Source organism: Canis lupus, chromosome 15, assembly GCF_048164855.1.
Source record: "Canis lupus baileyi chromosome 15, mCanLup2.hap1, whole genome shotgun sequence".
Classification (NCBI taxonomy): Eukaryota; Metazoa; Chordata; class Mammalia; order Carnivora; family Canidae; genus Canis; species Canis lupus.
Window position 1 is genome coordinate 38,027,015 of NC_132852.1, and position 12,230 is coordinate 38,039,244.

Genomic DNA, 12,230 nt, shown 5'->3' on the forward strand with positions numbered 1-12,230 from the left:
AACAGTTCTATGGACATTTCAGACTTTGAAGCTTTTCTGACTTGAGCTGTTTCCGATTCTTCACTCTAATTGGCGTTTCAGATCGGGTTCACATTTCTTCACAGTCTCTCCTAATTCATTTAAGAAATTGGCAGCAGGGGATCCCTGGGTGGCGCAGCGGTTTGGCGCCTGCCTTTGGCCCAGGGCGCGATCCTGGAGACCCGGGATCAAATCCCACGTTAGGCTCCCGGCACATGGAGCCTGCTTCTCCCTCTGCCTGTGTCTCTGCCTCTCTCTCTCTCTGTGACTATCATAAATAAATAAAAATATTTAAAAAAAATAAATTGGCAGCAATGCTAGACAATGACTACCAACGTTGGGATGAAACCCTGATCACCAGCTCTGCAAAGGAAATCACCGTATTTAAATCATATACAAGGTGAGAGTCTTGCTAAGTGAGACCAGACTTTCACTTTTTTTTTTTTTTTAAGATTTATTAATTTAAGAGAGAGAAAGAGAGATGAGTAGAGGAGGAGCAGAGGGAGAGGGAGAATCTTAAGCAAACTCCATACTGAGAGTGGAGCCCAACATGAGGCTGGATCTTTCAATCCCGAGATCATGACTGTAGCCGAAATGAAGAGTTAGACCCTTAACCAACCGAGCCACCCAGGCTGCCCCAGACTTTCACCTTTTAAGTTTTATTTAGAGTCAAAGAGGAAATGTGACCAGTGGTCATGTTTTTTAGAAAATCTTCATTTATTTATCCATTTGGTGGTCTAAGGGCAGACGTGTTTCTCTCTGCCGTATCCCACCCCCCACAACCACAGCTTCTTAACACTCATGTCTTGGATTTACCAGTTGCTCTGTGGGAGATAGGTGTGTGTGGTGATGGAGATACTGAAGCAAACATTTATTGAGTGCTTACTGTATCCCAGGTGGTTTACATTCAATCCTTCCAACATCCCTGCGTGGTTGAGTAGCACATATCACTTTCTCCACCTTATAAGTGGAAAAAACTGAGACTCAGGAAGGGTAACTGAGCAATTTGCTCAAAGTTCCCAGCTAGCAAACCTCTGAGCCAGGATGTCAACTCACAACCATCTGAATCCATCACCTTCCAAAGCTCGCATCTCTTCATTGCTGCTCCAACATCACAATCAAAGATGACCTCCTGACATGCACTGAAGTCCTTTTAATTTTCTGGTCACCTTGCACATGAGCATACTGGAAGAATATGGTGCAGGGTGATTTAACCTCATCTAGGACTTGGGAGGCAATGTTCACACTGAATTCTGACAGAGGAGTTGGCATTACTGTGTGAGGCAAAAGATGCAGCAGACAGAGGTGCCTGGCTCACTCAGTGGTTTAGAGCATATGATTCTTGATCTCGGGACCATGAGTTCAAACCCCACATTGGGTGTAGCACTTAGGAAAAAAAAAAAAAAAGACTCAACAGACAGCAAGATCTAAAGGTAGAGAAAGTACACGTATCCAAAGTACTCGAAGAAGCTCAGAGTCCGCTGAACGCAGCATGTAGAAAAGAAAGAGATAAACTGGAGAGGCAGTTATGGGCTAAATTGGGGGGGGGGGGAGCTGTCTAGCGAGCCCAGAGTAATGAGCCTGGACTATATTCTAAGGGCAATTAGGAAGCCACTGAAGGATTTAAAGGAGGGAGTGTTGAAATCTGATTTGCATTTTTGGAAAATCACTCTGGCTGCAGAATGGAGGTTTAGACCCAACACACACACATTTTCAAGTTGGTTTACAAAGGATGGCTTCACATGCCAAGACCCAACTGCCCAGACTTTTGGGACCATACTCCAGCTCCATTTTGAGCCAGTACATTCTGTTACCTACTTGGCTCTAGTCCACATCACCTTGGAATTCTTTGGAATTCTTTACTGGGGGTGTGACGTCATCTATAAATTCCCAGCTTCCATCTCCAGACACAAGAGGCAGAGAAGGCTGGCTACCCTTTCGGACAAGCAGGGCATCCTCTGTCTTTTCTTTTAATTACATTACATTGTATTTTTAATTACATTACATCTTAAACATATTCCTATTTTTTATTAGAAACATATTCTTAAAAGCAAATTCTTTTAAGCCTCATTTTTAGTGAATGCAGAGCATTTTGCCAAATGGGGGATGGTGCTGAAGTCCTTTATTGGGAAGTAAGTTACTCCTGCCTCCCTGCAGCCCACCTCAACCCCAGGGACTTGCTTTCCCCGCAGGCAGGAGTGTCCACCAGTCAGATTTCTCAGTTTCACATGGCTGGTAGGCTTTGTCACATGCATGTGCCCTAGTTAAAGCAATCACTCTGAAGATCTGCACTCTAGGGCCTTGCTGGAATGTGCAGACTGGAGCTGACACCCCCCTTCTCCACCACCAGCCCAACAGACTCCCTGATATTTAAGAACCTTTTCTATTAGCTCTCTCCCTGTATCAGCTGAGAGCTCCAGGAAGGTATGTAACAAGACTCATTCTACCCCAAAAGGACTCATCATTTTCTTCTTAACCTGTTCCCCTCTTCTTTCCTAGCTCAATGAAAGGCATCACCAACTAACTAGCCCAACACCAAGTCAGAAAGGAGGTCTTATGGACATTTAATCATGCGCGCGCACACACACACACACACACACACATACACACACACAGGCAAATATGTTAACAGATGTCAAAGTGAAACCTATTCCAGATCATCGCTGACTGCTTACTGGTACCCACTCTATTACTCACAAAGACCAACTTTCTCTACCACCCAAATAGCACATCTGTCACATGCTCTCCATCCCCAGGAGCTGTCCCCAGCTCAAGCCAGCCTGTCCCTCAGCTGGATTATCCCCCAGCATAGCCCAGGGTTTCTGTGTGAAGGAGTGGGAACCTTTCAGACTTCTGCCTGGAGCTTCTAAGGCTTCCCCTGCCCTTTGGACATCACTGGGCCCCTGGCTCAGCTCTCTCTGCCACCCCTTCCAGAGCTCCCCCATCCTGCACTCCCTGCTCCCAGTGTTGGACCCACAGTTCCCAGCCCAGCCCCTCCAGACCCTCTCGCCCACCCTCCAAAACACTATTGCCTCCACTGAATGGCCTGCCCCACTGAAGGTCCAGCCTTGACCCCCAGGAGCCTCCCAGGCACCTCCTCAGGCCACCCCCACCCTCCTGGCCCTGGCCAGGCTTCTTCCACCCACAGATCTGGCCACAGTTCTACAGCCAGCCCTTTATTTGCCCACTTGCTGTGGGGAATCGGGAGTCTGACTCCTGGGCGGGGGGGGGGGGGGGGGGGTGGGCAGGCACCTGTGTGTCCAGCAGGCTCCCCTTGGGTGAGGCTGGTATCGAGCAAACCGGAGAGCTACAGGAACAAGCTGATGAGTTGTGACCAGACTGAGGGAAGATCCAACCAGGAGATGAAGGAAAGAAGTGAGGAATAGAGGATTTGTATTTACTTATTTTATTTCATACCCAATTCCCCAAAGGAAGTGGGCAAGTGAAGGGTTGACTTTCATTTGGCCAGGCCTGTGGAGAAGGAAGCCTACTGCTCTGCTAGAACAGAGGCTCTCCGGTGTGCTCTATGCCAACCTCACCCGAGGGGAGCCTGCTGGGCACGGACGTGCAGGTGTCTGGTCCCTCCTATACCCAGTGTCAGACTCTGCAGGTGCAGGTGGGGCAGGTCTGCATATAACAAGCCCTCTCCCCAAGCTGGTTGTGACACAAACAAAGGTGAGAGGTCGCTGGGCCCATTATCCCGTCTCTCTTTTCCCAAGGGTCTCACCCTGAGTGTTTGGGGTGTGTCCCCCTTCAATCTCAGAACTGAGTTTAGGGGTCACGCACCTCTTTCCATTTTCCTGTCGTGTTTCCTCTCACTCCAACCTCAGCTCTCTCAATGCTACCTTAATGATATTTGCTGCCTTTTCACCTCCGGTGCCTGTCTTCTCCCTGACTGCACTCTGCTCCTCAGCCTCACTGAGACCACTTGACTTCTTTGGGGCAGCAAATGAAACCCAGGCATCCAAGCACTGTTTGGCTTGCTGGCCGGGCCGGGCCATGCTGGCCTCCTGTTTCAGCCACACCTCCCACCCCCAACACCAAGTCCAGCTGTCGGCAAGCACTTCATGTGAAGGCCCAGGACCCTAGAGGTCCTAGGATTCTTCCCTGTAACAAGCAAAAGTCCCAGGTAGGGGGAAAGAACAGAGAGTAATGGCAGAAATGTAGGTACTCTGCAGCTACACAATTCAACAATTATAAGGGCAAGATGCTGACTGTATGGTAGGTAGGGAAATCTCCGAGACAGAAAGTCAAGGGGAAATAACCATTCTGTGAAGCAGAAGAGCCTGAAATAGGGCAGACTCCTTACCAGCACCCGGGCTGTCCCTGAGCCTTACAAAGGAGCCTCTGGACATTCATGTTCTAACTAGAATCCAGATGCCAGCACTTCTGTCCTGAGCCCAAATCACCTGCCTCCATTCTGCCCTGGGTTACTGCCTCCGCTGGCAGCTTTCCCAAGAACAAGCAAGTCCTTCCTGTGAAGGCAGGGGAAATACCATCAGTGCTGTCTCAACAGCCTTGATTATCCTGAGGGTGTGTCATGTACCTAAAGAGGCAGCCCAGTGCCAAGGTCTGTGAATAAGCTCTGAAGCCAGGCTGGGTCTGCACCCTGCTCTGCGAGGCTCCAGGGAGACAATGCCTGTAGGACCTGCTCTCAATAAATACAGACCCCTCCTTTGATAAACAGAGCAGCTTGCTTTGCAGCAGCATTGTCAATGATGCTCTGAAATGGACAAAAATGTGTTAACTGAAACGGAAAATGTATTACCGCCTTAGCAAAGACACAGAAAGATTCTCTTTGAAGGGAACCCATCCAGTCACACTGGAAGCAAACGAAAAAAGTTGTTGTTGTTGTTGTTTTTAATTGGCTGGCCATGAAATCTTCTTTGCTTTAGCTTTGAGTGAACATAATGCAAATTCTCCTTTCTTGGTGGATGTGTTATGCTTTCACTCTTAAGATGCACAGAGTCTCCCTGAAGGGGTCTGGTCTGCCCGTAACACCCTGTGTTCCATTATCTGTGATATTACACACCCTGGATTTATCAGCCACAGCTCTAATGGTGATAGTATTCTCAGAAAATTTAGGAACCATTTTTATGTTCCCCTTTTGATATACAGCTACGATCACCATGCAGGACGTTAATAAAGCCCATCTCAAAGTTTCAGACTGGACCCATGGAGATAACTAAGTCTGCAATAATAAATCTTGTAAAATAGGAAATTCGTTCCTTTCCTGAAAATGAAATGAAGATATGATTTAAAGCACCCTTTTCTCATTTACCAGTACTGAAATAATAATGTGCTGGCCTTCCCAGGCACACATCAAAATTTCACACCACCACTGGAAAGCCAGGCATGAACTTTGGCATTAGATTCATTAGAAAGCATAATTTAATTAATAATCATTATGTTATTAACTATAGCCTTTGAAATATTATGTAGTTTTAAAGTTTATAAAGCATACTCATTTGATCCTCATCCCTATTTTACAGATGAGCAAACTGAGGTGCAGAGAAATTCGGAGGCTTATTCACACACACATAGCTGAAACTGTGATCCAGGTCTGACTCCTACCCTCGCACGCTGTAAGAGGGAGGCTTCTAAGCTGGTTTTCAAGAACCGAAAATGGAGATAAAGAGCAAAGCAAAAGCTTGTTTTCTTTTTTTCAAAAACCAAACATTGATGACTTTGCTTTAGTCAGAATAATTCAGAGAAAAAAATTATGTACTTGGTTCCAATTCTGTAGGGCCAACTCTTCCAAATTCAAATAGAAAGACCATGGAAAAAAATCCAAACCAGTTAAATGCAGCTCCTGAATCAATTCAAGTCATAAGTATTTATTGAATTTTTAAGTACAAAGACTCAGGTGAGGACGGGACATTCAGGAGAGTTTCTTGAAGAACAAAGTGATGGGGTTTGACACTGAAGGAGGAAGAAATGGGTGAGGGTCTGCCTACACAAAGGCATCCTGGCGGCAAAGCATGGGGCTGAGCTAACACAGGAAAAGAGCGCCTGGCATGCAGTCCCCATTCACTACTGCCTGTTCACTTCTGTTGAAGGAAAGAGGAAGAACCCTTAAGCTGGAGTTAAGAAGAAGCCATATTGAGGGGACATAAGCAGAATTGGTGAGCCAGCAGTTTGCTAGGGTGAACGAGAGGAGAGACAGGCCACAGGGACTGGTGCATGGTCCTTCACAGGGAGGCTATTTTCCTCAGGCTCTGAATTTCGGCTGCTGCCCCCTCTGCTTTGAGCAGTGGCTGAGGAGCAAAAAATATGCCAACGGTACAATGCTGGACACAACTGAAGGTGTAATATCTGTGCTCACAAGACCCTGCTCTCCTGGTCTAGCAAATAGTTGGGGGGATGACAGGAGCATCTGGGGAACAGCCCCCACCGCCACTATCCCCACAGCAGGGAGGGTAGCACTGGGCTGGCACAGGGACACAGAGCAGGCAGGGAAGGTTCCTACCAGCTCAACCCCCGGCGGTTCCTCCCCGAGCTCCAGAGGGGCAGGGCTGCTTCCGTGTCTGAGGGTCCCAAGGTACTAAAATAAGAAGAGATGCCAAAGCAGGTTACCAAAGTTGTGGTGTATTTTAAAGCCTCGCAACTAATAAATTAACACGTTTAATAATTAATGTGCAGTGCACCATAATCATGCTATTCAAAAGCCAAATAGAGGCTTTATATACAAATAGCAGTTCATACTGCAACATGTACTAGTGACGCGATGTGGCCACAGGACCTAGATTTAAACACATATGATGAATAGCATTCTCTTTCGACTCGGTCTGCTGTTTCTCAGATCGAAATTATAAACTCATTCGCAGACAACAGCAGAAGTTTCCATCTGAGACCCTTTACAGTTAGGAGACGCAGGCCCACCTGAAGGATCCCACACCTGCACACCCCTCCCCCACTCCACCCCACCACCATCACCCTCCTGGCACCGACCACTCCAGACTCATGCAGGTCACCCCAAGTCTCCCTCGCGAGTCCGATCACAGGACCCACAAAGACACCTCCACAGTCCAGGCGCCAGGCCTCAGCCCGCTGTGCGAGGGGGACAGAGCCCTCTCCGGGGAGCCCTGCCTAGTCTGGAAAGACGGTCTGGCACTGCTGCACAGCAAAGCGGTGAAAGCCACCTTCCACTCCTCTGCTCCCTTAGTTTTTTTTCTCTGCTCTTTTCTTTTTGGCTCCTTGAGGCCCTGTGCAAACACTGTGGTTCCAAACAGCTAAAATCACTTGACATTTAGTGCAGCAGAGACCCTGCAAGGGACTAACTACATGCTCAGTGGTGGAATTCACTGCACCAAAAAATTAGATCACTCCACTGCCTGCCTATGAATCTCTATTGCTTTGCAAATGACTAGAAAAGCAAGAAATGTCAGACTTTCTTCAGATGCCCCCAAAAGACAAAGAGGATACTGTTCACCTGAGCCCATGCCTATGACCAAGACAACGTTTCAGCAGGCAAATATATTAATCCACTCATCCAATCCACTCAGTCATCCCATCCACATTTACTGCATGCCCATTGTGTGTGAGGCCCCGAGTATACAGCCAGGAAGAAGACGTGATCTCTATCTTCACCAAAGCAGAGGATGAAGCAGGGGGACAGAAGCAGGGACAAGGAGAGAGCTCGGTAAACACTGTCCCAGGGCACCAACGGGTATGGCAGGCAGCAGGATTAGTGTAACCCCTTAAAGCAGGGCAGCACTGCCAGCCCCTCCTCTCCTTAACTACCTCCCTCATGCCTTCATCCTCTCCTCCTTTATTCATTTCTGACCCTCCTCCTATCCTGGGCCTCACTTTGTCTCCAACCTTCCTGTCCTCCCCTCCTCACCTCAAGCTCTGGGTAAACATAAAAAGCACACATATTCCTTTGCCCAAGGCGTCCTCGGCCTTAGAAAGCTTCCATTCTTAATGCAAATGCCTGCTTTACACATGCTTTGTGATTTATTTATTTCCATCCCAACCTTCAGATTCAGGGGGACTTATCAGTAAATGTCATAAATTCTGATTTTTTTTTCCTTTAAAGCTGCAGCTCCCACAGCGAGCCTCTGACAAGGATGCATGCTACACAAACAGAAAACTGAATGAAGCCCCAGAAGAATGCAGGCATTTTTAGAGCTCCAGAGTTTTAGCTCAATTCCTTGTGTCGAGGTGGTTTCTATCTGTGTCAGTCAGTGCGTCACAACATCGGCCTCCATCCCCCATTGCACAGCACCCCTTAGCAAGCGCCTTCCCACACAATATCATCAGCCATAAAAACTGCAAGCAGTGTTGAAGTTACAACCACGGTTCTTTCTACAAACGGGAGGGATTCGGTTCTGCTCAGTCAAGTGCCCGCTAAGTAGGTTACCCATGGGACAAACACCTTTCCTTTTTGTAAATTCCGAGTGCCCTTGGCTCAGCCATACATTCCTAGGAATTACTAATTCACTGGAATAAAATGTTCGTTTGTATTTATGAAGTTCTTTCCTTGTGCTGATTCCAAGGATGGTCCCATAGCACCCCACAGTCTGCGGTAACCAACTATGAAGTCCTCACCTGCTTGATTTTAATCATCACTTTTCCCTTAAAACATTCCTGCATTTGTAGAAAATTGGGCCCCAGTTGGACTTCACCTGATATGAACCTTCAACCCTGGCCATCTGCTTCCCCAGCCCTACAGGAGCTTCCTCTGCCTTCTCTAAATATCTCTTTCTGCATTGCTCTGCCTCCTCACCTTTCCCTCCGGGGCCCTCCACCTTCTCGTGATTTTGCATTTTGCTATAAATTTTATCTCTCGCCTCCGAGATGGCCCTCGAGACCATGCCAATAGCTAAGAGACCTCACAACCATTGCAAAATACAGACGAAGCCTTACCCTGTACCATATCCTCCTCGCCCAGAGAATCGGCTCTACGAGTTTATGTCACCACTCTCACTCTGACTTGAGATTTCCTTATTACTGTCGTATTAGACCTGGCACCCAGAGTACTGCATACAATAATGAATATCTGTATGGAAGATTTCTGAATGCTTACTGACGCAGTATGCTTCTAACCAGGAATAAAACAAAATAACATGGAGTGAGGGGGGAAGGGAAATCTATTTCATCTAGCACTCAAGATGAACATAAAGTTTACAAGAATGTAAAGATTAAGACCAAAGAGGTAAAAATAATACTGAGATTGCCACTTTTATGTGTGTGTATTATATGGAGTCGGGATGCAGAGTTATATTGAAGGGAGTTTGTAGGATGGAAAGAAACCAAAGAAGAGAAGAAGGGAGAGTTCTGTTTTGACTACTGCTCAGAAAAATTATTTAAGGTATCAGGAGCACCAAGGAGGAAGCTCCAGAGCAAGAAGTGGGATCAAAACACTGAGTGAGCAGTTTGGGAGAGGATCGGCTTGGCTCCTAAAGCAATAGGCAGGAATGGAAATAGAGAGCACGCTTTTCTAATGAGAAGTTTACATCCATGCCAAGAAAGTGGGTGAACACTGTCAGATATAACTAGACTTCCCCCTGCCTGACTCACAGGATGGGCTCTGGTATTTCAGACCCCAGCAGAAGAACTCAAGATTCTCCCAGTGGCACCAACCCAAACTCTGATTCACCGTAGGTTTGGGGAAGGCCTCTTTTTTGGTCCTGCTAAAGGGGTGGTGCCTTTGGGAAACTACTATTTACACACACCATGGAAATCCCTTGAGGGAGGAGGGGCTGGCTCCCGTGGGGTGCAGGAAGGCCTGGCGTGGGACGTAAGTTACTTGGGTCACAATCAGAGAGCATCTCTGCCCCTGTGTCCCATCTCTAGGAAAAGGCCGGATGCTGGTCCTGCTGACCAACTCTGGTGAGTGGAGTGTGACCCGCAAGTAGTCTGTTCTCCATGCTCTACTGTCAACCAAGGCTCCAAACTTCTTTCTCAGAGTGAGACAATTTCAGGGAAGAAAAATAAATCCAAACCAAAGATGTTTCCTTCTCAAACAAGACCCATCCTTCCGCCCGGAACCCTGAGGGGCCCCATTCCCTGGTGAGCAAGCTTGCAGGCTGTGCCCCACATCGGCTTCTTCAGGTCAAAATGGTTCTCCTGACGCTGGAGTTTTCAGCCCTACCTCCACTTTCCAGAACCGCATCTCTGTACTAGTGGCCTCGTGGGGGGGGGGGGGGGGGGGGCTCTAAAACACCTCTCAGCGGGGGTCCTCTGCCCAATTAACTGCACCCTCCCTTCACAGTCAAAGGTATTTTAGGCTACGCGGTGCTTCTCACCAAAGGTGTTGCTAGTGGTCATTAAGTCGTGGGTCGGGAGACCCCAGACCCAGAAGGGGAGTGCTCAGCACTGGAACAGCTGCCGCAAGGGGTCTGGGTCTGGGCCGCGGGTGGAGGCAGGGGCGTACCTTGTCTCCGCACTGTCCACAAGAAGGCAGACCTGCTCTCTGACCAGGTCCTTGGGCCAAGCTGGACAGCACCCGTGTCTGGCTTCCAAAGGAACTTCCTTCCCCTCCTGGCCATCAGCCGCTCATCTTGGGTGACCCGACCCTAAGACGCTGCCAAATGCCCCGGGGCGTGCCTTTCTGCCACTCACTCAGAGGGCTGGAGCAGGGGGGAGGAAGGACGGGAGACCCCCCGCTCAGACACGCGGGAACGAAGCTCTTCTCGTGGGAGCGCGGGTCACGGGGCGGCGGCGGGCAGAGCAGCCTCGGCAGCCCCGAGCCGCGTCTCCGCGAGCGGCTTCCTCACCCAGCCCGGAGCAGCCCATCACCCCCGCCGGCCGCCCCGAGGCCCGAAAAGTTGGTCCGCGCGCGGCGCAGCCCGCCGGCGTCTGTCCAGGGTGCTGAGAGGGGTCGGCGCCGCCCGGCCCCGCGCCCCGCGCCCCGCGCCCCGCGCCCCGCGCCCCGCCTGCCGCCTGCCGCCGCCCGCTCTGCCCTTGCGGCCCCGGGCCCGTCCTCTGCCCGCCGCGCCCGAGCCGCCGCCGCCTGCCCTCCCGCCCGCGCCCCCGCGCGCTCGCGGGCCGGCGCAGCCCCTGCCTCGCAGGCCACCTCCGCCGCCCGCCGCCCCCCTTACCTTCTTCTTTCGGTCACGGGAGCGGTTCCTCCGCTTCCTGCTGGACTCCTCCTTCTCCTTCTGCTCCTGGAGGGCCTGCGCCTCGATGTCTTTGATTTTCTTCAGCTGTTTGGCCGCCTGAGCCATGGCGGGTCACGGTGCCCCGGTCCCCGCCTCCCGGACCCCTCGCACTTGGCAATCCAGGTGGCGACTCCCTCCCGAGGAGGAAGAAAAATGAGCCCGTGCCCGGCGGAGCGGGAGCCTCTCTGGGCGCCGCGGGCCGAACGCGGCCGGGGCGGCGGGAGGCGGCTGCCAGACGCTCGGAGGGCGAGGGCGCCGCGGCCGCCCGGCGACCCCGGATGGCGCCTCCCGCCGCGGCCCCAGCTCGCTCGCCGGCGGCCGGGACGGGCTCTGGGCTCGGCCCCGCCGCCTCCCTCCCCGGCCTCCCTCCCTCCCTCCCTCCCTGCGGCGGCGGCGGCGGCGGCGGCGGCGGCGGCGGCGGCGGCGCGGGGGGCGGGGGCAGGGAGGCGGCTCGTACTGCGGCGAGCGGGGCGGCGAGCGGGCCGGGAGGAGGCGGACCCCGGCACTCAGCGCGGGAGCGCGCGGGGGCCGCCAGCGGCCGGGGGCTCGGGCGGGCCCGACGAGGCTGGGCGCGCGGGGCGGCCGCGCTGGCGCATGGCCCCCGGCTCCGCAGTGCCGCCGCCGCGCCTCGGGACGCTCGGGCCCCCGCGCCGTCGGGTCTCGGGGAACAAAGCCCGCCGCCCCGGCGCGAGCCGCGGGGCCGCCACGGGGACCGGGGTGCGGGGGCCGCGCCGCGCCGCGCCGGGGAGCGAGGGCAGGGCGGCGGGCCCGGACGCCCCCAGACCAGCGCGCCGGGAGGCGGCGGCGGAAGCGACACGCTCGGGGCGCCGAGGCCCGGTCGCGGCGGCCGGGGTGGGGGTGGGGGCGGGGCCGGCTCGGGGTTCGGGGCGCCCCCCGGTGGCGGCCGCCGTGGGGCCGGGACGCGCCCGCAGCGCCGAGCCTCCGCGCCTGTCTGGCCCGGGGCGCCCGCCGAGGGGCGCGCGGGGCCGAGGCTCCCCGGGAAGCTCGCTGGGAGCGCCCTGTGCCCCTTTCAGACCGTGTGGGCCTTTCGTTTACGTATTTACCAATTCTAGCTGGAAAACGCGTCCAAGATGAAGTGAGCAGTTC

The 12,230-nt window shown here is 52.4% G+C and overlaps 1 protein-coding gene and 1 long non-coding RNA gene across 13 annotated transcripts in view; both read right to left on the bottom strand.

The window, feature by feature from the left end:
- ANK1 (ankyrin 1) overlaps positions 1-11,360 on the bottom strand; it is a 215,546-nt gene extending 204,186 nt beyond the window's left edge. For 5 of the 12 annotated variants that reach the window (XM_072776621.1, XM_072776615.1, XM_072776610.1 and 2 more), the window contains exon 1: positions 11,064-11,359. In XM_072776621.1, the coding sequence (XP_072632722.1) occupies positions 11,064-11,189 (126 nt within the window). In that variant the 5' untranslated portion in view covers positions 11,190-11,359. Of the gene's footprint in view, positions 1-11,063 lie in introns of all 12 variants that reach the window. The other 7 variants (XM_072776622.1, XM_072776619.1, XM_072776618.1 and 4 more) reach the window with 3 other exon arrangements.
- LOC140604913 (uncharacterized) lies at positions 5,823-10,734 on the bottom strand. Its single transcript, XR_012007730.1, has 3 exons — positions 10,397-10,734; positions 6,488-6,562; positions 5,823-6,275 (listed from the first exon to the last, which is right to left on the bottom strand). It is a non-coding gene; the product is annotated as an uncharacterized lncRNA (long non-coding RNA).
- Positions 11,361-12,230: the final 870 nt, after the last annotated feature.